This window comes from Pelobates fuscus, chromosome 4 (assembly GCF_036172605.1).
Source record: "Pelobates fuscus isolate aPelFus1 chromosome 4, aPelFus1.pri, whole genome shotgun sequence".
In the NCBI taxonomy this organism is placed as follows: domain Eukaryota; kingdom Metazoa; phylum Chordata; class Amphibia; order Anura; family Pelobatidae; genus Pelobates; species Pelobates fuscus.
In genome coordinates this window covers 167,635,825-167,663,481 of record NC_086320.1, presented here as the reverse complement: position 1 = coordinate 167,663,481, position 27,657 = coordinate 167,635,825, and the positions used below count along the sequence as shown (strand labels likewise).

At 39.8% G+C, this 27,657-nt stretch overlaps 1 protein-coding gene across 1 annotated transcript in view; it reads left to right on the top strand.

The window, feature by feature from the left end:
- Positions 1–22,201, top strand: part of LY86 (lymphocyte antigen 86) — a 30,376-nt gene extending 8,175 nt beyond the window's left edge. The window contains exons 3-5 of the mRNA XM_063450533.1: positions 3,752–3,880; positions 17,322–17,374; positions 21,391–22,201. Coding sequence (XP_063306603.1) covers positions 3,752–3,880; positions 17,322–17,374; positions 21,391–21,474 — 266 coding nt within the window. The 3' untranslated portion in view covers positions 21,475–22,201. The remainder of the gene's footprint in view (positions 1–3,751; positions 3,881–17,321; positions 17,375–21,390) is intronic.
- Positions 22,202–27,657: the final 5,456 nt, after the last annotated feature.

The following is a 27,657-nucleotide window of genomic DNA, read 5'->3' as shown; positions in this document are numbered from 1 at the left end:
TACAACCTTACCTCAGTTCCTGGAACTTCTGGAATTGTCATATGAGGATCCCCTCCTACTGCCATCCGACCCGACAATATTCAGGAACCCGATGGAACAATGGCACCCACTTGGACGGACATCTCCCACTAGTGGCCTGGATGCTTTCCGTGGTTCCTGAAGTGTCAGAGACCTATTGCAGGATGCTAAGGACTTTTTATGGGACTCCTGGGCACCGGGAACAAGGATGCTACCTCTCCTCTGTCTGAGAATCTTGGTCCGACTGGTGTGTGGGACATAACTTCAATCCCTTTACTGCCCCTGTTCCTGCTATACAGATTTTCCTTTCCTCTATTTTCACGTCGGGTAAGTCATATAGCTCGATTAACGTGGTGCGATGAACCATTTCGGAGGCTATCATTCGCCTCCCGTGGGTCAGGACCCTCTTGTTTGTCATCTTCTTCGCAGCATGCATCTGCGTCATCATCCAGGACTTAAATATGCATGGTTGTGGGACGTCGGTATCGTCCTCCAATTTTTACGCAACTGGCCCCCTTATGACAGGCTATCCTTGCGTCAACTTATGGCCAAGTTTACTTTTCTTCTCTGCTTGGTCTCCTTTTGTCGAGTTTCGGACATTCAGGCATTTGACGCAAATGCGTTTGTGTTTTGCCCGAATGGAGTTACCTTTCAAGTTTCACGTTGTTCCTTCAGACCCTCAACTCTGCATGGTATTGGCTCTTCGCTGTTATGTGAAGGCTATCGCCACATTTCAGTCTTCTTCCTCCCGTCAACTTCCCATTTCCTATGTTCGACCTTATGGCCCAGTTTTGGTCACGACCCTGACCAGATGGACTTGTTGGCTACTGCTGGTAGTGGAGATAGATCCAACATTCAGAGCACATTCAGTGCGTGGAGCAGCGGCTTCCTCTGCCTTGGTGGTGGGTGCCTCGCTTCCAGAGATCCTACATGTGGCAGATTGGACACGTGAATCTACTTTTCGAATGTTCTATTTCCGATCTACTTCAAATCCTGCCTTTTCTCTCCTATCCTAGCTTTGAAACTGCAAAATATGAGGCCTACTGTAATGTGGCAAAATCTAAGATTATGTTAGCTTTTGTGTACTAATAATCTTTATTTTAATAATAACAACAGGTGAATATTTCCCTTCCCTGTACCTTCTTGTTTTCCTTCTCTGTCTCCCTCCCTGTATTTCTTTATTTATGCTATGTACGTATTATGCCAACATTTCCCTATCCGTTTGGGGTTTTGGTTTAGTATGGGACCTTGTCATGTCCAGTTAGTTATGTTAATTGGGGGTGGATTTATGTTGGGTTGTAATATTAATTCCTAATGCAGGACAGTCAGGGTGTATGCTTCATGCAACCCATTCCATGGACAAAAACTTTTTATACTCTCTTTCAGTGTAACTGGACACGACAGCTAATTTGGACAGTTCGTGGGATGTTGTCCCTTATGTTTATTGTTTGGATTTGAACACATCGTATTTCATCAGTTAAAGTGGACTTATGGACATGTGATGTCGCAGTTGAAGATGAAGTGCTTCAGTTATACACGCCATACACGATTGGTTCTCTCATTTTTCTCATTACTTTTTTAAAATTACGATGATTAATACACTAAAGCTAACATAATCTTCAATTTTCCGAGCAGAAGATAAAAATGTTTAAAGTAAATTACATCTGATTGAAAGTGAAACCATTTTTTTCACGCAGGCTTTGTGAGTCATAGCAAGGGAAGGTGTGACCAAGGCTGCATAAACAGAAACAAAAGTGATTTAACTCCTAAATGGCAGTGAATTAGGTAGTTACACTTCAGTTTCATGATCTATACACCAAAACTGCTTCATTAAGCCAAAGTTGTTTGGTGACTTTAATGTCCCTTTAACTGCAGATTTCCACTAAAATAACTTTTACTGCAACTTTATGTTATATTCAATTTTGCGTTTTACGATGATTTTTTCATGTCACAAAAAGTAGACATCTTGTATTTGCAGCAATTGTTCTATTATTAATATGTTTTGTTTAGAAAAAAGAAAGATGTGCTGAGCTGAGATGGTAATATATATATGTTAACCTGATACGTGTACTGTGCCCCAGGCAGTCCTAGAGGCACCAGATAGACAGAGCACAGGCACAGTAAAGCAACTTACCTTTTTTTTATTAATAAATATGTTAATTTAAATAAGAATCTGTGGCTCATTCAGTACAACCAAGAGCTGAACAACACATTCTCAAAAAACAGTCTGAAAGTCTATGCCTTTGAAAAAGTGCAGGGTTTGTAAAGGCTGTACATAGCAGGTCTGCAGCTTTTGTAAGCTGATTTTCCATGCTATACTGCAGGGAAGTCTATACCAAGAAAGGAATGTTTATCTACTAAACAACTACCCTGTTTAACCATTATTACAGGCTAACAACTCGAGTATATCAGTCACCAGATTTTTTGCTCATCTTATTATGGATATTGGTGGAACAGGCTTAGCTGTTTTTAAAGGGACACTATAGTCGCCACAACAACTTATTGAATTTGTTCTGGTGTGTAGAATCATTACCTTCAGGCTTTTTGCTGTAAACACTGTCTTTTCAGAGAAAATGCAGTGTTTACATTACAGCCTAGTGATAACTTCACTGGCCACTCCTCAGATGGCTGTTAGAGATCCTTCCTGGGTCACGGCTGCCTAAAATGCATCCAAACATTCAGTGTCTCTCACCCTCCCCCCCCCCCCCCCTCCTGCATGCAGACACTGAACTTTCCTCATAGAGGTTCATTGATTCATTTCATCTCTATGAGGAAATGCTGATTGGCCAGGGATGTGTATGAATTGTGCTGGCTCTGCCCCTGATCTGCCTCTTTGTCAGTCTCAGCCAATCCTATGGGGAAGCATTATGATTGGATCAGGCTACCACTTCTGATGATGTCAGCAGACTGCTAGTTTTTTTTAGGCAAACTGCATGCAGATCTACAGCTTCCGACTTGAATAAAATAAGATTTTGCTATATTTACAGAGGCATGAGGGGCCCAGGGGGGCTAGATGGTGGTTTTAACACTATAGGGTCAGGAATACATGTTTGTGTTCCTGCCCCTATAGTGATTCTTTAACGATTGATGTTTTGGATATTTTTTGGTTAGTTTTGGTACATTTTGTTATTAATATTGTGTACATAGTACTAGGTGTTCAGTGTTTGTACACAGTCCTATTTTGGACTTTTTATTCTTATTACTTTTTAAAAGTTAAGTCGTATTACAGATACTGTTTCATTCATACAGTATCCCGTCTTATATATTAGTTGCTGTACCCTCCTCTTTCGCTTTTTGTTTATTGTCTACAACAGGGGCTACCACCCAACTCTAGAGGTATGCACAGGCTTTAAATTATTTATTTCTGCTCTTTTCTTTTTTTTTTCTTTTCTGTACAAGTCTCATATAATTTTCCATGTACCCGCAAAGAAAATATGGAGAAGAAGCAACTTTTCTTTGGGCTATATCTACTAAACATGTAAAAATATGAAAGATTCTACGGAGTCTTCCTTAAACCACAAGTAGAATCACTATACTTAAATCATCTGGAAACTAACACTTATGCATGGATCTAAAAACACATTTTAGATTTCCTACATAATATATGCATCTATTTCAATCATATAATTGATTTAAGGGCATAATGAATAACACTAATGTATAACACTAATAATGAATAACACTAATATATAAATATTTGCATGTTTAATTATTTATTCATGTATGGTTTTAGGTCGGGATGCAAATAAAATGAGAACAGTTCTGAAACTCTCCTACGATGGAAAGTACCTAATGGCTGTTGAAAAACTTATTTGTGATGATGCAGATACAAGATATTCATTTTGCGGGAGAAAAAAGGGAGGTAAGTACAGTATGTACTATAAGAACATTGACAGTAAGGAATAATTTGGTAACATAATTGGGCTACAACTCTCATTGAGAGTGAGATTAAACAGTTATTACACAGAAAGTAAGCAGAGTACTGCGGGCCTAAGTAACATATTTTTTAAAGGATAGCTATTTTGCACGGCACAAACTAGTCCGAAAAATCATTCTGTGCAAGGGATGTCCTGATATTTTGTGTAAAATTATCCTATAGCCATGTCTTTTTTTACTTTATGAGCGTTTATTAAAAACGGCATTTCTCCTTACCTTCTCAATGTTATACTCAGTGGATTAGGAGCCTGTTTATGAAAAATAAAACCATTAATTAGCTATAGTGCATAGAAATATGCAGTTTAGGGCAAAATCTCTAGATATGTCAAATACCTCGTAGTCTGTGTGTTAACATAAAATAATACATATGTAATAAGCTGCATTTGTATGCAGAATATATTTTTATTAAGTGATTATGATTGTATAACATATAGATATGTAGAAAGTATATAAACAATTGGCTAGGGTATTGATTACACCCCACATTTCACATACTGGTTAGAAGGAAAGCTAGTTGCAGAGCCATGCTAGTTTAAGGGATACTACAGTCACCAAAACAATTTTAAGAAGACAGAAGACAGTTTTGGTTATAGATCATTCCTCTGAAGTTTCACTGCTCAATTCTCTGCCATTTGGAAGCCAAGTCACTTTTATTTCTGTTAATGCAGCCCTAGTCACACCTCCCCTGGCTGTAACTGACACAGCTTGCATGGAAATAAAATGGTTTTGTTTTCAATCAGATATAACATACTTTCAAAGTTTTTATCTCTTGCTCTGTACATTAAACTTTGATCACTTAAAGGAGACTCCTGCAGGGTTTAGCGAGCTATTAACAGAGTAGGAAATAAGAAATTTTAAAATAAACAGAATTTACAAAAAAAGGAAGTGTAAACATTAGATTACTATTCACAGGAAGTGTTTAGGAAGGCTCTGCAAGTCACATGAGTGTATGTGTGACTAAGGCTGCATAAACAAAGTGATTTAACTCCTAAATGGTAGACAATTGAACAGTGAGACTGCAGGGGCATGACCTATGCACCAAAACTGCTTCATTGAGCTAAAGTTGTTTTGGTGACTGTAGTGTACCTTTAATCTTAGTATGCTGGAGGCCAGCTCTGCCAGAAACAAAATAGTAAATACTAATAGTATTTTATCTACTGTTTGTACAAAATGATTAGGGGAAATTCATATATTTCACTATGTTTTGAGGACACATAGATCACACAGAGCAAGGGTTCCCAACCCAGTCCTCAAGTATCTGTCAGTGGTTATTTAGGGATTACCCTGTTGTGTAGTTTTTTTTTTTCTGTTTCTAAAAACACTTTAAACACAACTGGGTAATCCCTAAATCCTGGACTGCTGGGGGTACTTGAGGACAGAGTTGGGAACCGCTGACAGAGTAATAAAGGAAAATATTTTCTGTCATTTACCTTACTACATTTTACTCTAGAAACATCTCCTGTATCATTATGTGTTGGGATATGGAGGAATGCCTCTATTCATTTTTTTTTTCTTCTCTTCTCATTTATCGTTCACTTTTTATTAAATATACTCTGTAAAATCCAATTGGAATTGCTACACTGGTTTCCTTCTGCTTGCTATAGATCAGTATTTTTAAGATATATTTTTAAATAACATTTCAGATAAATATTAGATTTTTTTTATAGTGGTAATTAAAATATTTATGCAAAAGTGAAAAGGTAATTAGATGTGGTTTATCTAAAGAGACAACTCAACTAAAACTTGAAGGGTTTGCTGAAATGCAGTGCTTTATTTTCAATAATGCAAATTATCTTTTGGTTTAATATGAACTCATATTTCATGTAAAACACAATATAATTACATATACTACAAAGCAAAACAACTGTTTATCTTTTAAAAGCCTATTCACACAATTTATTATCTCAACAAGACTTCCTAAGATTGTGGAATAGACAGAGGTCAACAGTGGCCTTAATGAGTATATCATATGACATTAGCTATGCTAAATTTCATGTACTACTTTTAGAATTGCATGGCATTAGAGAAATCAGTAATCTCCTTTCGTACTTTAAATGAACACTAAAGGACCAGGAACACAAACATGTATTCCTGACCCTGTAGTGTTAAAACCACCATCTAGACCCCCTGATCCCCCTTGCCTCCCTAAATAAAGTAACATCTTACTTGTATTCAAGTCTGAAGCTGTTGGCTCTGCCCCTGAACTGCCTCATCAGAAGTGGTGGTCTGAGCCAATCACAATGCTTCCCCATAGGATTGGCTGAGACTGTCAAAGAGGCAGATCAGGGGCACAGCCAGCACAAGTCAAACACAGACTTGGATAATCAGCATCTCCTCATAGAGATGAATTGAATCAATGCATCTATATGAGGAAAGTTCAGTGTCTGCATGTAGAGGGCGGAGACACTGAATGGCAGTGATACTTACTCTGCAGCACTGCTCCAGGAAGCAGATTTAGCAGCCATCTAAGGAATGGCCAGTGAAGTTATCACTAGGCTGTAATGTAAACACTGCATTTTTTCTGAAAAGACAATATTTACAGCAAAAATTCAACACCACATACAACACATAATGCCCCTGAAGGGAATGATTCTACTCACCAGAATACAATAAGCTGTAGTTGTTCTGGTCACTATAGTGTCCATTTAAGTACTTTATTGTGTAATTTAAAGTCACATTGGAAGAGGTCATTGTTGATACATAGCATATGTACTCAGTTTAATTGGTTTAATTTTCTGCTTCAGACATTGATTTTACACGTGAATTACACAGAAGTGCATAGGGGATTTTTCCAGAGTTTATCTGGTATTTTAGACTGAGAACAGTATGCACATTTGTAATTTGCTGTAATTTTGATTTGTTTTATTGATTACTCAAAGATATTATATAAGACTGCCGTAGACAAAGTAGAAATATATGTTTTTCAGGATTACTATGCAAGTGATTAAGAATGCCTTAAAAGGAATACAGAGAACACAAATCAAAACCACATTGAACATTAGCTTCCAACATGCTTCCCCTTTATCCCGCCACTAGACATGGACAGTATCATAACATCAATCAGTTTTCACTGCAGTATATCATATTTCAATAATGCATAGGGCAGTATATTGTGACAAGCTATTGAAACAAAATGAGATGCAAGTTAATAAATTGGGATGTTTCGTCCCAAAATGCTGGCATGGTTATTGGTGTAGTCAGGGCCCTCTTTACCACGGGGCAAACAGGGCATCTGCCCCAGGCCCAGTTAGCAAGGGCCACCCGGTGGGCTTCTGTCAGCAGGGGCCCGGTCTTGCGCTCTGGCGCTTTAAGAGCGCGACTGGGCCCTTGCTTTTCGGCAGCCGGCTGGGAGGAAGTGACGGCCGCAAGTCACAGAGAGGAGCAGCGCGAGAGGAGGAAGAGGCAGTGTGGCTAAGCCGAGGGGGTCTGGACCAAGCTAGCCACACCCCAACTCCCAACAGCTTCAGCCACCAGTGGGAAAGCCACCCTGCAAGGTAGGGAACTGGAGGGTGGGTTTAATAGTGTAAATTGTGTGTGTGTGTCAGTATGTCTGCCAGTGTGTGTATATCTGTGAATGTCTCAGTATATGTCTGTATGCAGGGCCGGCCTCAGGCCTTTGGGCGCCCTGTGCGAAAAATCTTCATAGCGCCCCCCCTTTCCTGCTCCCCTACCCCCACTCCTTCCCCCCCTTCCCACACACCCTGTCACACACACAGACAGACAGCCACAGACACGCAGGCAGTCCCACACAGACAGTCACACACAAACAGCCACACACACACACAGACATAGAAACATAGAATGTGATGGCAGATAAGAACCATTCGGCCCATCTAGTCTGCCCAGACAGTCACACATAGGCAGTCACACACACACAGGCAGACAGCCACACACACACACACAGGCAGACAGCCACACAGAAGCAGACAGCCACACACACACACGGCAGACATAGAAACATAGAATGTGACGGCAGATAAGAACCATTCGGCCCATCTAGTCTACCCAGACAGTCACACATAGGCAGTCACACACACACAGGCAGACAGCCACACACACACATACACACACACACGCAGGCAGTTACACACAGACAGCCACACAAAAACACATAGGTAGACAGCCACACACCTAGAGGCAGACAGACACACACACGGCAGACATAGAAACATAGAATGTGACAGCAGATAAGAACCATTCGGCCCAACTATTCTGCCCAGACAGTCACTCATAGGCAGTCACACACACACACACAGGCAGACACACACACACACACACACACATAGACAGTCACACACACACAGGCAGACAGTCACACACACACAGAGTCACACACACAGACAAAAGGGCAGACAGTCACACACACACACACACACAGGCAGACCGTCACACACACACACACACAGTCACACACACACATGCAGACTGTCACACACACAGGCAGACAGTCACACAGACAGACGGTCACACACACACAGTCACACACATGCAGACTGTCACACAAACAGGCAGATAGTCACACAGACAGACGGTCACACACACACACACAGTCACACACACACACATGCAGACTGTCACACACACAGGCAGACAGTCACACAGACAGATGGTCACACACACACACACAGTCACACACACACAGGCAGACAGTCACAAACACACACAGTCACACACACAGGCAGACAGCCACACACACACACACACACACACACACAGTCACACACAGGCAGATAGTCAAACACACACACACACACACACAGTCACACACACAGGCAGACAGTCACACAAACACAGTCACACACAGGCAGATAGTCACACACACAGACAGACAAACACACAGACAGTCACACACACACACACACAGAGTCACACAGACAGACAGTCAAACACAGGCAGACAGTCACACACAGGCAGACAGTCACACACAGGCAGATAGTCAAACACACAGTCACACACACAGACAGACAGTCAAACACACAGACAGTCACACACACACACACACAGACAGACAGTCAAACACAGACAGACAGTCACACACACACACACAGTCACACACACAGTCGCACAGTCAAACACACAGACAGTCACACGCACACACACACAGGCAGACAGTCACACACACACACAGGCAGACAGTCACACACACACACACACAGTCACACACACAGTCACACACACACACACATGCAGACTGTCACACACACAGGCAGACAGTCACACACACACACACAGTCACACACACACAGGCAGACAGTCAAACACACAGACAGTCACACACACAGACATACAGTTAAACACACAGTCACACACAGTCACACAGAGTCACACACACAGACAAAAGGGCAGACAGTCACACATTCAGGCAGACAGCCACACACACACACACACACAGGCAGACCGTCACACACACACAGTCACACACACACATGCAGACTGTCAAACACACAGGCAGACAGTCACACAGACAGACGGTCACACACACACACACAGTCACACACACACACATGCAGACTGTCACACAAACAGGCAGATAGTCACACAGACAGACGGTCACACACACACAGTCACACACACACACATGCAGACTGTCACACACACAGGCAGACAGTCACACAGACAGACGGTCACACACACACACACAGTCACACACACACAGGCAGACAGTCACAAACACACACAGTCACACACACACACAGGCAGACACACACACACACACAGTCACACACAGGCAGATAGTCAAACACACACACACAGTCACACACACAGGCAGACAGTCACACAAACACAGTCACACACAGGCAGATAGTCACACACACAGACAGACAAACACACAGACAGTCACACACACACACAGAGTCACACAGACAGACAGTCAAACACAGGCAGACAGTCACACACAGGCAGACAGTCACACACACACACACACACACAGTCACACACAGGCAGATAGTCAAACACACAGTCACACACACAGACAGACAGTCAAACACACAGACAGTCACACACACACACACACACAGACAGACAGTCAAACACAGACAGACAGTCAAACACAGGCAGACAGTCACACACACACACACACACAGTCACACACACAGTCACACAGTCAAACACACAGACAGTCACACGCACACACAGGCAGACAGTCACACACACACACACACACACACACACAGGCAGACAGTCACACACACACACAGGCAGACAGTCACACACACACAGGCAGACAGTCACACACACAGTCACACACACACACACACACATGCAGACTGTCACACACACAGGCAGACAGTCCCACACACAGGCAGACAGTCACACAGACAGACGGTCACACAGACAATCACACACACACACAGTCACACACACACACATGTAGACTGTCACACACACAGGCAGACAGTCACACAGACAGACGGTCACACACACAGTCACACACACACAGGCAGACAGTCAAACACACAGACAGTCACACACACAGACATACAGTTAAACACACAGTCACACACAGTCACACAGACAGTCACACACACACACACAGGCAGACAGTCACACACACACAGTCACACACATAGGCAGACAGTCAAACACACAGACAGTCACACACACAGGCAGACAGTCAAACACACTGACTGGCTGCCTGTGTGTGACTGTCTGTGTGTTTGACTGTCTGCCTGTGTGTGTGACTGTCTGTGTGTTTGACTGTCTGCCTGTGTGTGTGACTGTCTGTGTGTTTGGCTGTCTGCCTGTGTGTGACTGTCTAACACACAGACAGTCACACACACAGGCAGGCAGTCACACACACACACAGGCAGACAGTCAAACACACAGTCACACACAGAGACAGACACACAGGCAAACAGTCACACACACACACAGTCACACACACAGGCAGACAGTCACACGCACACACACACAGACAGTCACACACACACACACACACAGACAGTCACACACGTAGGCAGACAATCACACATAGTTACCTCTGTTCCTTGTGGAGGCAGACAGGCAGTGCAGCTCCTGGATTCTCCTTCATGCTTCCCCTGCAGCAGTTACACGGCACATTTAGCTCCTCCCCTAGCCCCCCGCCGCACGGTAAGCCCCGCCCCTGCCGCAGGTAACCCCTGCCGCGTTTTGTTTGTTTTTTAATCCTGGTCGGCCATGTGTGAGCTGTGTCGGCTTCATGGCGCCCTGTGCGGCCGCACAGCTTGCACACCGCTAAGGCCGGCCCTGTCTGTATATCATTATGTCTGTCAGTGTATGTGTCAGTATGTTTGCCTGTGTGTGTCAGTATGCCTGTGAATGTATGTCAGTATGTCTTAGTATATGTGTGTGCCAATATGTCTGTCAGTGTATTTGTCGGCGTGTCAGTATGCCTGTGTGTGCATCTGTGAATGTGTGTCAAGATGTCTGTCAGTATATGTGTGTGTCAACATGTATGTTAGTGTATGTGTCTGTGTGTGTGTCCATATGTATGTCAGTGTGTGCATGTCTGTATTAGTATGGCTCTTTGTGTCAGTATGCCGGTGTGTGTGTTAGTGAATGTGTCAGCATGTCTGTCAGTGTGTCAGTATGTCTGTGTTTCTCTCAGTATATGTCTGTCTATGTGTCAGGATGTCTGCCAGTTTATGTGTCTGTGTAAGTATGTCAATCATGTATGTTTGTGTGTCAGTTTGTCTGTCTCTATGTCTGTATATCTGTGTGTGTGTGTATATGTTGTCATTGTGTGTGTGTGTGTATCTGTGTGTGTGTGTGTCAGTGTGTATATATGTGTGTGTATCTGTATGAAGTCTGTGTGTGTATCTGTGTATCTGCAAGTGTGTCAGGTGTGTGTGTGTGTCTGTGTAACTGCATGTGTGTCAATGTTTGTATCTTTGTCATGTATGTCAGGATGTGTATCGGTGTGTCTGTATGTGTGTATTTGTATGTTGTCTTTGTGTGTTTCGGTGTATCTGTATGTTGTCAGTATGTGTATCTGCATGTTATTAGTATGTGTGTCTGTGTATCTGAATGTGTGTGTCAGGTTGTGTATTTGTGTGTCAGTGTGTGTATATCTGTGTGTCTGCATGTGTTTCAGTGTGTGTAGATCTACATGTGTGTTTGTGTGTGTATATGTGCATACATCTCAACATTCACACACTAACACTACACACAAATACACCCCTGCATTCAAGCTTCAGCACTACATACAAATACACCAACATTATATGTATACACAACCCTGCATTCAAAAACCAACACTACACATAAATACATGCTTACATTCAAAAACCTGTTTACATTGAAACACACAAAAACTGCTTAGTGCTAAATACAAACCTGCAAGCATGGGTAAATGGTAGAGCCCCAGCAGTCAAGGCATTGCTGGAGTTGCACAACAGATGAGGATCTACCTTTTAAACATCCTTGCAATAGGGAGGCCCAAAAAAATATTCTTGCACCTCTATACTTTAGGTTGCCACTGCATTAAGGGTGATAACGTTATTGCACGCCTGGGGCGGGTGTACAGGGTCCAGGGGGCCCAAGCAAATGATTTGCCCAGGGTCCAATCAATATTAAAGACAGCCCTGGGTGTAGTTTTGTTAAAGTTATGTATTTTTATCTATATTATAATATATTTTCCTACACTGTTTGCATAGTGACATAGTCATTAATATTCAACACTATTTTAATAGTTTTATTTTATTTATCGCAAACAAAATCCTCAGAGTTTTTTCTGTCTCTCTTACTCAAAATCCTAAAAGCATTTTTGTCTCCCTATGTATAAAAGGAAAAGGTTCTTAACTGTGCATTGATCTCCTTTGTGTCTCAAAGCAAATGGGTGAGATGTGTCTGTGACGGTAGTAGTTTATATCACCGTCCAGTATTCCCTTTTTCCCCATAAAAGAATATCCTCAATAATCCACAGGAATGAATAGCTCTGGTAACACAAAATAATCCACACATGAGTCAAAGCTTAATGCTGGAACAAGACTGATTTACTGGAAGCAACAGGCATTCAATTTAAACAGTAACAGACTCCTCCTCTGGGCCAGGCTAGATAATTGAGTTTCAGCAACATACTAAACTCAATTATCTGCTGGCCAGAAATATTACAATTTACAGCATTCTCAGAAAAGTACTTTCCATAATACCTACAGTTATACATCCCTGGGTAGCTGAGGATACTGGGAGTCACATATCCAAAACTCACGAAATTCCGTTCGGTAGTTTCCGTGTCGCATCGTGTGGAAGTTTGACCAGCTCGCCATGTGGTGGTATCCGCTTTACAGTTCCATGAAATCAGCAGCAAGAGACGGTCTCCGTTCGCGTCTAATCACATGAAAACTACCATACGAACTTTGCATTTGGTTATATAGAACTGCTCCCCTTGTTCAGTAGATTCCACCTCCCGAATGCCGGTTTGATTCTTGAGGTGGACAGTAGTCAGCCAGGACTTCCATGATGACCGGGTGTTCGCGGAATTGCCATGCCGAAAATAGTTCCAGGCAAATCATGCGTAAGTCCCGCTGACCGCGTTTGTGAGTTTTAAGATGGCCATCATCCTTTGTTCTCGCCACGTGTTCGTATGCCGAATGGCGGCCACCTAGGAGCAATTAAATGCGGTTTCCTCAAGGTTCCAAGTTCTGATTGCTACCCAGGGTGGTCTCGGTTCGGTAGACAAATACGTTGTTCAACATACATAAACGAAAGGAACTTATTACACGAATTTAAACTGCAGGGAGAAGGCATAACTGAAGGCACACAGGTAAATACATACAAATCCTTCACAGTGTCTTCCTGTTCTCTCCAGATATTACCAAGCCATGCATCTCCTTCAGGGAGTCAACTGGCACAATTCTGGAACTAACAAAACAGTAGGTGGGGTTTCTAGAGAGAATTCTACTGACTCTTCCCACAGTGTGGCTTGACCATAAACATATCCCAACACAATTGCTCAATGACGCCACTGTGGGGGGATCAATACATGTCTGGTTCTCAATCAGACATTCACTTTATTTCAAAACAACACAAGGCCCTCTCCTTCCCCTCTCACGAACCCTGGACTTCTCACAGGAAATGCAGGTCACTTGGAGTTTCTAGGCAAAGGGAATAGAGGACTCATGGCCTCTATTGGAACTGTGCTACTGTTCATGCAGGATTTGGTTACTCCTTTAGGGCTCCAACAGGGCTGGAACAATTCATATTATTCCAACTCAGACACTACTATGGGATAATCTGACCTTATATAGGAGTATACACCCTATAGCATATGTTGCTCAAAGCAGTGAAGGGGGCCCAGCTATTTAAGAGTCTAAAATTAAGTGGGATTTGGGTTGATAATATACTAATGACCAGTGGACCAAAATTGTCATCCTGACCCTTTAGGCACATTGTGTTTTAGATTATAGGAGACAGACTGCAAGCTACTTAACCAGTGGTACAATACTCCTCAGCTCCTCCACCATGTGTACACTGTTGGTCTGGAAGAGAATGTCTGGTGAAGTTGTCCTAGTATAGACTCTTTTTGGTCAGCAGTTCATGTCATAATTTCTGAAATTGTTAGTCCAGGGTTAGTCCAGCAAAATATTGCTCCATTTTACTAATTCCCCAATTGCTCAAAACCAAACAAGACAGATTATCAATGCTGCTAAGGCTCTGTAACCCTCTCTGTAGCAGAGACCGATCCTAAAATTTACTAATGGCTTTCCATAGCAGAGGGAATAAATGGTTAGTATGCACGTTCAGTCATACTGCTTAGATACACATAATAGCACCTTCTTGCATTAGAAGTTCCAACTGGGTCTCCTCTTAGTCCTTCCACTGCCTTGAGCTTATCTCTACTAATACATCTTTCACTTTGCTCTTCCCTTATTACTCCCTTCCATGTTTTCTCCTTCTCCCTCTCTATACTGAAACATTAGCTCCATCCACCTCCCCTATAGCCACTGTGTTAGCTTAATGGTGATTTCTCGTTGGATAATACGCCATTCCTGAACTGTTTACTGTGGAACTTGTTTGGATATTATTTGGTTTCTATACCATTCACTTGTGTTAAAAAAAAAAAAAACCAATTTGCCCAGATTTGTCCCTTGTCAAAAAATATTAGCATTTGTTTTTATAATTTAAATTGTAATGCTATATTGTTTTTTGTTTATTCTCTCTCTTGATGATTATGCTTGTTACAATTGTAATTTAATATGATGTTTTAAGAGTTTAAGTCTACTTATGCCTAATTAGGCATTTGAGTAGTTTAATTTTATTTCAGGCAGGAGACTCATATTATGCTCAATCTTTCTGCATTTCCTTCCAAAGCAATAACAAAAATCTGTGTAAATAACAGAATAAACAAATTACACATACACACAATGAATGGAAAGCTGTGGCAACCAGAATACAGAAAGGAAAGCTGTAGTAACCAATCAGAATGCAGGACAGTATATACAAGTCATACATACAAAACAACATTCCTTCTCTTTCTTTGTTGCTCCCTACACAATATATGATTGCCACACCTTCTTGTAAAAGTGTTGTAATTTTTTTTTATTATTATAACTAATTTACACAGTTATGACTTGTCCATTTTTATTTTAAAAGTCTTACATTATTCAGTTTTTTTGTTTTTTTGTTTTTTGTCATTGGTTGTTTCTAACTGGTTTAATTAGTTATTCAATCAGTTTAATTAATTTACTGTTGAGACTAGACTGCTAAACATTTATTGTTTTATAGTTTCAGCAGCTCGTGTTACTATTCATAACATTCAGATAGTGAGCCATCCTTTATTGTACTGATTGATGAGATAGATTAGAGTAAAAGTAGGCTTCTTTACCTAAATGTAAGCATTGGCATTGACACTTTTAAAATTATGGGAAAGGTTGAGCAGTAATATTCAAAATGTTTCATTCAAAAGAGTATTTGATACTCAAGCTCTGAATTTCTATAGCACATCACTCCAGATGAAGTTACTTTTCATATTTAAAAAACAAAAAAATCATTCACAATGTCAGTTTCTACCCCTTTTATCGCATTGTTTGACGATATAATATCCAGGATTAATGCTCCAATGCAACCTGATTCATTTTCATTTTCATTTTCTCTACCACCTGACTTTTCTAATCTAGCTAATTGGGCTTACACTGTTATAACCTTTGCAGTTATCGAGAGCACTAAATATGGGACTTTTTTTTTTTTTATAAATCTGGAAAGCACTTTGTAGCGGAGTAGTAGTATTATCCACGGTATCTCCGCTGGTAGACAGGATGAAGCAGGTACAAAACAGGCAAAATGCAGGTAGCGTAGTTACAATCCCTTCCTCCCAAGAACTAGACGACACATAGCTTGGAGGAAAACTGAGGTTTTTAATTACAGGCACAGTATTTATGTGGTTACAAATGTAAGGGGTTTCCCAAGTCACAATACAGGGTTTGTCCAGTAGGGCACTACATGGGGTACTGGGTTTTACACACAGAATACCCATCATACATTGCTGTACCAAGGAGATAATTATCCCAGAATGCATTGCTAATGGTATTATCCCTTGGTACAGAGAAACACAGTTTTCATATTAAAATCAATAACCAACATAATATTTGGGCTAGACAGCTATTTAACCATTATTACATAGCTGGGACCTGGGCGCACAGTTAAGGTAACTTGCGCCCAGATCCCAGCACAAATAACCGAACACCGCCTAAATGGAGGGAATGAAAGACCCGAAAACGGTAAACTCCTGAACGGCTCAGAAGTCCAGCGGGGCTTATGTTGCCGAGTAGCCGATTTTAGTTCCAGCCACTCGACGACAAAACCCCGCTGGCTTTCCACGAACAAAGACGGCCGCCGCCTCGTGTTCGGTACACGAATGGCAGCCACCCACAACAGACCGCAATTAACACTGATACAATGTTGCAAAGTACCTAATTGGAGACACACGACCTGCTAAGGGTGGTCTCCCATTCGGTACTTTGCTTATTCCACGAACAGTGCGGTGATTCACTGTTCGTGGATAAACAGGCTTAACATTAGCGGTATTCGTGTGCTGTAACACATGAATGCCGCATACACTGCAAAATACAGAGAACAGTAGTAGACAGACAGCTTGCTTAAATATACGGTTTTAAGTCTTATAAGTGGCTAGATTTGCCACACACTTTGAATTCTCATAACCATGATAGAGTTAGATACGCAGGTTTTTAGGTAGATATGTATTTAAAGGAAACCAATGAAGCCCATGATGAAACTGAACAATGCAATTGAGGATTTGAGCTGTGACCCCTGTGTATATGTAAGAAAAATCAAATATAATATAAGTGGTATTGATATATTGAAACCTTTGTATACCAAATGTATATTCATTACTTGATATACTAATACAGATGTTCTTCTTTATTTAGAATATCTTCAAATTGATCAGACTGTTACATTTCATTTATTGATCATTCCCAAAGTGAGTAAATGTATTTGTTTATTCAATTTATGTAAATATGGAAGAAATCATGTTTATTAATATGCATCATTAATCTATCATCTTAATTCAGATTTATGAATTCAATTCCATGCAATGATTTATTCCATTAAAAAAATGTATTAAAAAAATCCAAAGAAGACACATTTTTTACAGTTTTGCTCATGATAATGTCTATATAAATAGAGCAACTAAACAAAATTACTCCAAAGAGTATCACGTATTAGTCTTGATTATTAAAAAGCCTAATATGTCTAGGATTTAAATTCATTTTTAGAAGTTACAGGGCAAATATTTTAAGGAGGAAATTGCAATTCAAAGTCAAACCTAAAAGTTATTTTTATCTTTATCGTTTAAGATCTGACTATGTACTAGAATATCTGCTAGTGAAATATATATATGTTTTTAAACCTCAATCTTCTAGTTCTTGTATGTTGTTTGAGTGATATAATATTAAGGGAATGTCTGATTAACTCACATTTAGCTGTAACTTGTGTTCAGCATTCGCCAACTGGTTTGAGATATTATAATACTGTGGAAAGAGCAGTGTCAAATATCCAATAAACTGGGCCACCACTGTTTATGTCTAAATTTACCTTGATAATACATGAAATTAAAATGACTACAAATAAAAATGTTTTGCAATTCAATTATTATTATTTGAATTATTTTTTTTGTCATATTAATATATTTTTTTTATATTATTAATATTTTATTATTATTTAAATTTGTATTTATATTTTTTGTCCCCCCTCCCTGCTTAATACCTGGCCAGGGAGGGGGGCTATCATTTCCTGGTGGTCCAGTGGTGTGCACTGTGTAGGAGGGGGCTGGCAGGAATCGCTTACTTACCTTTCCTGCAGCTCCTGTCAGTTCCCTTCTCTCTCCTCCGGTCAGCTCCACTGCAAGTCTCGTGGTGTGAGTGCCGCGCCGAGCGTTGCCACGGTAACCAGTGGCAACACTCTGACCCCGCGGCTCTCGCGAGACTTGCAGTGGAGCTGACTGGAGGAGAAAGAAGGGAGCTGACAGGAGCTGCAGGAAAGGTAAGTAAACGCTTCCTGCCAGCCCCCAACAGGACCGCCGGGCTTGTAATGAGCCCGGCGGTCCTTGTCTGTATTATGGCAATGTAAGTTGCCATAATACAGACATTAACTAGAGTATAAGTTGAGTGGGGGTTTTTCAGCAAAAAAATTGTGCTGAAAAACTTGACTTATACTCGAGTATATACGGTAATAATTCCTTAATGAAAAGCAATGTGGAAATCCTGTGTGTTTGTTTGTTAAACTGAAATTTAAGGGTCTCTCTTTAAATGTACCATGCATTTTATATATATATATATATATATATATATATATATATATATATATATATATATATATATATATATATATATATATTATTTTTTTAAATGGCAGAAATGGCCCATTATATGTATACCTGTAGGTATATGTATACCTGTAATTAAACCTGTAGGTATATGTATACCTGTAATTAAAAGAACTCTAAAGCCACTCAGACCACTTCATCTCAATGAAGTTGTCTGGGTGCAGTGTCCTTGTCCTTTTAACCATGCAATGTAAAACATCAGTTTTCTAGAAACTTTCTTAGGGTTAGATTTACTTCAAAATGTACCTCTGATAGCCAATAGGGGAACTTTACTAAGTCCCATGCTTACACTAACGCTAACTGTACACTAACCTTAGCGCTAACCTTAAGCCTACACTATCACTAACTCTATCCTTGCATAAACCCTTACCCAACACTAACCTTACACTAACCCTACAGCAACCCTAATCGTACACCAAACCTATCTATACCCTTACATTAACCCTAATACTAACCCTAGCCCTAGCTGACAGAGTGGAGCCCCATACACTGAATATATAAGGTTGGCTGACTGTTAATATATAGTAAACACATTCAGTATCATGTCTCTATTTTGCTGCTCTTCATTAATGTTCCCTGGCAAAACAGTGGTTTTAATGATAAAGTAACAAGAACGACGAAATGCATTCTAAAGAACAGGGCAATTGTCAACCGTAACGCTGTGCATTGGTGAAGGTTTTTATATAAGGGATTTTAAAGGAACACTATAGTCACCCAGACAACTTCATGTCAGTGATGTAGTCTGGGTGCATTGGCCTTTAAGTTTTAACCCTATAACATAAAGCTTTGCATGTTTTTTAGAAACTGCAATGTTTGCAGAGTTAAATCCTTCCTGACAGCCACTAGAGGTGTTTCCTCCTCCAGACCAAGTACAACTTAGTCTAGAAATCAAATGAAGCTGATTGGAGAAGCACGGTGTTTGGTTTTGCATGCATAATTAGATCTGAGGAAGCCGGAGTGTTAGCGAAACGCATCAACGCACCCTATGTCATCACGCACAGTGGTTGGTAGCCCCACCACGCAGAAGAGTACCTGGTTCCTTGGTTCATCAGAAGCAGCTTTCGCCCTGCTGCTGTTTTTCATCAGCTTGAAAGTTTTCTACGAGTTTATTCCAGTCTATACACCTTAATTATTATTAGTTTGAAACACATTAGCACTTTCATATGGTTGATGCTTCAGCTGATATATATATTACTAGTTTGTCTTAAAGACACAGTGCACTTTATTTATTTAATTTTTTTATGCTGGTTGTGCATGCATACCTCCAATCCATTGCTTCTCTAGGAGTAGCAATGAATTGGAGCAGTAGCAAAGACATCAGAAGACACAAGTAGATGAGTAGATCATGAATACATCAGAGGAACTGGAGAATGCAGAAGATGAGTCCTGGCGCTGGAAACTAGGTGAGTAATATTTATTTAACTTAACCTTAAGCTTCTATGCCAATGCAATTCTTTTGATATTAACTATTCACTACTCAGAATGGGGACCCGAGATACAAAATGTTTTTTTCCTCTATTTGAACTTTCATCTGTACACTTAGATTTAGATAGGGGTGCTGCCTCGAAGCAGGAGGCGGGGAGGAGATTTTTTGGTAGCTAGCTAGTATAAGGGGGGTGATTTACCTTTGTATGAAGTGGGCATTATCCCTTATCTCTATTTTAACCCTTTACCATGTCTACCAGATTCCATTATCCTGTGCCTGCTACCTATTATTATAGGATATTAACTTTTTTAATACAATATTTGATGACTTTTTGTATTAGCTTATTCCCTCCAGTCCATCCAATATTTCCCTATATATTCCTACTATTGTATTTAAAGGTACTGCAGTACCTATTACTAGATTATAGGGATTTAAGTTAACCATGTAACAGTGTCTCAAGTTTCATTGTAGGTATTTAAACTTAACCCTGAATTCCCCATTCTTTTTAATGAATTAATTAGTCTAATATTAGACTACTTAATTCACTTCACTCCTTGAGGGGCACATTGTATGTTGTTTTGTTTAATATTTTTTTAATTTCTTTTATCGTTCTGTATTACTAATAAAGGCGAATTTTCTGTTTGCCATTACCTTTTAAATTGGCCGTAATGTCAGTGAGGTAAGGTTCCTTTCTTTAGGTCCCTGCCCTCATTTGTCTCTTGTTCACTAATTTATTTAAATTTAATTTTTTTACTCAAAGGGAGGGGGACAAATGGAAACTCAGCCTATAGTGCCGAAAAAACTATGTTTCTATTAACAAATGTATTTCTTTGCAGCGTCACAATATTCTTCTCTTATAACTGTGTTGTTGCAGAGTTATTGATATCTATGCAGATCTTATTATAGCCAGCAAATCAATCCCCCAGACTAGTGAAAACCCATCATGGCTACCTAAATTTTCTTTCTTCACATGCATCTCCAGTTTTGTATATTCAAAAACTTATTTAACACATGGTTCTATAGTTGTTGGGAGCAATATAAGGAAGCAGAGGGCTCCTTGATTTACATACATTCTCGCTAATCTATAATACTGTAATCTCTTTTAGTTTTGTCTTTTCTTGTTTAATACTTATGCATTTAAAATGTAAGCTTTGATCTTACAGTTTTTGTATGTTTATTTCTTTAGGGTAACTACTTCTTGGAACTGGAGCTGTTTAATGAAGATGACTTCAAATTGGCTTGCGCAAACATTACAATAATTAGTTCCTAAACTGATTAAAATCTTGACATTTGGCCAGGACTGAACACATATAGTGGCATTCAACATGCTTGTAGTGTGTCCCAAAATAATAAACATTCACCCAACCTATTTAACCCACAATCAATACCCTATCTAGTCCATGCTCTAATTAACATAATTATGGCTATGCTATAAAGGCAAAAAGTCCAGACCAAACCAGGTTTGTTTGGTGGAAACAGCAGATAGTATGGGAGAAACAACAGAATGGGGCAAAAATAATAATTTCTTCTTTAGTGAGGAATTGTTAATTCCAATAATTGTTTATATTATGTTAACAGATCCCTATATATAGACACCTTATTATGTTTGTAAGGTGTGTAAAATCAAATCAAATTCAGAAATCCACATCTCTATAGCCGACAAATGAGCACCCACCTCTTAGCTCCTTGTCAGTCATTGTTATGAACTCTGTCCTTTAGACCTAGCATTCAGCATAGAGGAATGATAAAGAGAAGAGAAAAAATGAAATAATGATTCTCTTTGTCCTCCTCATCATTCAGATAGCCAGAGAGGTTTTCTTCCACTTCCGTTAGCTCCACAGAAGTAATAGATCGTCAAGTGCCCTGGGCTAGAGCATGCCAACCTTTCTTCATTCTCAATAAGCTGTGCTACAGCTCATTGAGAAGCACAGGAAAGCCACGACCAAGTGTGCATGCACGCTTGTGACTCTAGCAAGAGAGTCTGTGCTAGGGAAAGAGGGGGGGCTTGCAAAGGCTACAGACAGCAGATTTGTAGGTCTGTTTGTATTCATACTATTCTCTATGATACTAGTGTTTGTATTCTATGCTCAGTAAAATCTTATTGACTTTATTTCTTCATATTGCTCTTTTTTCAAATAGTACGTTATTGAGTGTACATTCATGAAAAATATACATAGAAAAGCATACTGTAGCAAAATTACACAGTGCCATGCAGACTCATATACAAAATTTTATATACTTTTTTTTTATCAAAGTTAGTAAAAATGCGCATACAATACACATGTAAAATAGAGAATTCAATGTATATATTGTGATAGAATTCAAAAGTAACAGACCAGGCAGGGTAGGAGGCCATTTTTATAGCTCAAGCCCCTAAAATAGACTGAGATACCATGTCATAATACTGATGTTATTCAGGGTTTGGAGTCCAGCAGCCAGATCAGCAAGGTTTTCTGCCAGAAGTAGCCACTCGTTACCCGTGTGGTTGAGCCCCTGAGTCTTGAGTGGCCATCTGGTCTTAACGTGGTAAGTCAAGCTTGGGTCAGTGGGAAGGAGAAGCAGCAAAGTTAGACAATCCAAATTCAGCAACAGGTCTAACAAACAGAAACACACTTGATTAGAGGGTCACAGGAACCACAATAATCTGGCAAAGATACAGACACAGGAAGTAGCTTTTATAGACCAAGAGCCAGACACAGCGGAAGATAGCTGATACTTATATCATGGCATGTAGAGGCAAGGTTATGGGGCTCAGGTAAATCTACAAAAGGCAGACTGGTGCAATGGAAAATTAAGAGGGCCAGCAACATGAAAATCAGAGTTCAAAGCTCAACAGAGTCAGTTCCCTACATAGTGCTTACTGACTGCAATAATACCTGACTGATGTCTTGCCAGATTTCATTGGGGGAAATACTCAGCTTCAATATGAAGTCAGTATGAAGCTGATTTCTCTATTAGCTTTAGTATGAAGCTTATTGCTCTATTGTGCAGAGACACCAGCAGTCTGGGCCTACTTGCATCTTCAGACCTGGCTCACTGTAGCCTTGAATAAATTGTGAGATGCCTGTCAGAGATGTTGTACCTTGGCAGAGGAATGATATAACAACACCGTATGGAGAGATCGTAAGCTGCAATATATATAACCAGGTGCCAATACTCCACAGCACTCCCTCAAATGCCCAAACAAAATAAATTATAATAAGGAGATTGCACACTAGATTGCTCCTAAGAGATACAAATACGTGTTTTATCAGACCACACAGGTTATAACAGACACAAAGCAAAACATCAAATGGAGCATAATAACTCAATTCAATATAACAAAAATAAGGCAAATAAATTAATCAATGGCAATAACCACAACTTACACAAGCCTATTCTGGCAGAAACACGAGCCCCTAATACTCCCAACGTTCAAGGGTGAGAAAGGCAGCCAGGAGGTGCCGTACCGGGGGTATTAAGGGCTTGAGTTTCTGCCAGAATAGGCTTGTGTAAGTTGTGAGTGTTGCTCTTGTTAACATTACTAGGCGGCAGCCTTATAGGCTGAGAAAGTAGTACCGCTTACAAACAGTCTATAAGATCTTTGACTATACTACCATTGAGTTACCTGTCACTTTGAGTCAGGATAGGTAGTGGGAGCTGACCAGGAATTAGAATAGACCTAGCACTAGTCAAGAATCATTGACTGAGTACTTTTATCTATCTATCCTGCTTTATCTCCTCCTTTCAATTTAGAAGAGTTGCTCGTTAACAAATGGTATCCTTTTTCGTATCCCTTACAATCGAGTTGATCCAAATTTGTTTCTTAGTACCATTCATTTGCTACTACCTTTGACTCTTTTGTTCCCATCACTGTACAGTCTCTAAATATTTCAGACCTGACCAGCCAGTATACTCCTACATAAGAGGCTTTTTTGTATGTACCGATCCCGTCCAGGATATAGACTACGTTTGAATAGATAATAGATATTTTCTGTATAGAATACAGTCTAACCCCCAGGCTTTCTTATTTTATATTGACCTTCCTGTATCTGATTAACACAACAAATATCTGTGCATTAATACTTTTACAGCTGTAAAAATGTGTTTAGCCAGATATTGGTAGAATCCTTCTATCCCTACTTGGGCAGAAATAAAAAAACTCTTGTTCGAAAGAGACCCAAAGATAACTTTTTATATAATAAAATTTGGCATCCTTAAATTCAACACTCCACTATAGTCCTGCCCGTTGAATGAATATTGAATATTGTTCCTCCCCACATACTAACTGTATGAGTTGATTGTATATGTTGAAATATGATCCTTTTTTGTTATATGTATGTCCATTGTAGTTCGTTTCTTGTACAGAAAATAAATAAAGACTAAGATATATTTAAAAAAAAGTAACCATGAAAAAGCATACAAATGTGAATGCTATCTTAAATGTGAAAGTAAGGTTTTCTTGGGTTGGATAATATGCATGCCTGTTTATTGAGTCACACTCTGCTTACATGATTGATATATTTCACTATTGTTTGTTTAATGTCTACACAGTTATGATAGAAAATCAAGAAAAAAAACACTTGTGTCACTATGACAACAAATTACAAGTTTTTGTAGAAACAGTGGTACCTCTTAACAAAATATAAACACCCACCAAGCAAGAGTGCCTTACACACAATGGACTGGCACTGGCAGAAATTCCCATTTCTACTCTGTTATTTGTTTTTAGTTATTAAGAATCAAAAAGTAATTTTTCAATAGCTGTTTTCTAAGAATAAAAAAAGTATTTTTTTTATTTGTTTTATTTTCTCTATTATTTTTAATTTCTTGTTCTTCATAAATGGCAATATGTTGCACCACAGTGAGCTATGCCATTTCAGAGCATACGCAGGTTGGTATCATCTGTAAACAGACACGGCATAGGAAACTCTGCAAAAAAAATAAACAAACCTAATTTAGAGTACCGAGGGACACTTCTTCAGTCAATTTACAAATATATATAATTTTAATAAAAGTAGGGAAAAACTAAATTACAATTTGTCCTAGCCAGTGTTTCTCAACTTTTTTTTTCATTATGTGTATGACTTGTAGCTGATTTCTCCAGCCCAGTTGCCTTAATATGAAAATGAATGTAATATGTTTCCCTAATATCATTAATTTAATTCAAATGAACCACAGGCTAGCGTAGTAACTCCATGCTTTGAGACATATCTGGTGTGTAAACTTAGAAACAACAATTATTAAAAAAAAAAAATGTTTTGCATACTTTCCTTAGCAATGGAGACTTATCCATAGGGGTGACCATTTTTAATATTTGCAGTAGTTTAGGACCCCTAAGATTTTTTTCTGGCATGAGGGGGTAAGTTAAAAAATGTCGGAAAATTAATTATAAATATATACATTGTAGATGTTTGAAAACTGTTATCACGTGACCCAAGATAATGGTCACGTGATTATGATGGAAATGTAATTATCACTTGAAAAATACCCTTTCTTGGCTAAACGTGTTGTGTGTACTTTATATTTTTTTTAAAGCTGTTTGCTATTATTTGAAATAAACCCTTTCATTTTTTCTAAATGTTCCTGGCCTTACTTCTGGATTTTTATTTAGTGGCTTAGCTGTTATTAGAACTGCACTCTTCTGAAAAGTGAGCTCAGATGTTCCACCTGGAATTTGCTGAAGCCACTCCTACAACTTGGGGGTTACAGCCCCAGGTGCTCCTACCACAACTGGGACTACCACTGCCTTCACTTTTCACATCCATTCTAGCGCTTCTTTCAATCCTTTGTATTTGGTATTTGTTCATCTTCTCATATTCCTTCTTCTTGATGTTATGGTCACTGGGTTTTGCCACATCCACCACCACTAAAGTCTTGTCTACCACCACAATGTCAGGTCGATGTCAGGTTCTCCACTACTTGCTTGTCTGTCTGGATCTGAAAGTCCCACTGGATCTTTGCTTTGTCATTCTCAACTTTGTGGTATCTCCCATCTGGACCTAGGCAGGTCTAGCCCATATTCTGTGCAGATATTTTAGTACACAATCCTAGCAACTTGTTTTCTCGGTGTATGCTGTTCCTGCTACTGTGCTGTCCCAGCACTGTCTTTCGGTCTCTATTTTCCACCCACTGGTAGGAATTCGCAATGTGAGCCACATCCACTATCTGCCAGTGTTACACCCCATGGAGAGGTTTGTGATATGTATCACAAACAAGAAATCTGAGAAGTGGTAATTGCAACAAGGAATAAGTATCTATAAAGTGCAGGGAATATGTAAGGCAGTTTATTTGTGAAGGATAAAGGTAAAGTGATGATCCTCAATTTTAAAATGACAGTCTATCTATCTTCAGGTTGATGCTCATAATATAAGCTCTACCCCGAAAATAAGCCCTAATTAAATCAGCGCTAGTTTGCTAATATATGTTTGGGAAATTTTCCCCAAACATAGATTCGCTGGATTCCATGCACTAGTAAGCTTATCTATGTTCGGAGAAGTTTGGTCGAACATAGATTCACGGACTTCCATGCGCCACCACTAATCTATGTTCGTGGAACTTTCCCCGAACATAGATTCACGGGATTTTATGCGTGCATCCTCACTTACCGGCGAATTTGCTTTACTACAGTGTTGTAAAAACGGAAGCCTGTAATATTTTGACACCCAGACAAGATGAATGCAAAAATAAAGAGCTATTCTGTTGAATACAAGAAAGGAATCATGGAGGACTTCCAGGGCAAGAATATTATGTATTTCTGCAAAGAGAAGAAGTTAAATCTCCGAATGGTCCGAAAATGGCGAGCAAAGTACGATAACCCCAAGCAACAGATGGATGAGGAAAATGCCAAGAAGAGCAAGTACGGATCAGGTCGCCAACCATTTATCCTGAGCTGGAACGCATCGTCTGTGAATGGATTGCTGACAGGAGAGCAAAGGCTTTACTTGTGCACAGTGCTAATGTTCAAGCATTTTCCCTTGCGATGGCACCACAGTTAGAATTTCAAAGCATCACAACACTGGCTGGATGACTTCCTTAGGCGACATGAACTGTATCTAAGAAGATACAACACTGTTCAAGCTGGAAGATACTGAAATTATTAAACATCCACTTGCATTCAAGTCCTTTGTTGATCGCATCGACTTTCCTAAGTACCAACTCTACAACATGATTGCTATGGATAAAACTGCAGTGTCTATGGACCAAGGATCTCAAATGACAATTGAACAGAGGGGTGCCTCTTCAATCTACATTCCCTCAAATGGTTACGAAAGCGCAGGTGTTACCTGTATTTTTGCAATTCGTCTGAATGGAAAGAAAGTCCTACCTGTCTTTCTTGCCCAACATTAAGGGCAAGCAAGATAAGATTGAACGTGTTTCAGGCATTTATGTTCTTGAAACTGAAAAAGCCTGGTGCACACAAGCAGTTATAAGGAAGTGGGTCGATTTAATGCTGCCACTTGTTTTGCCAAAC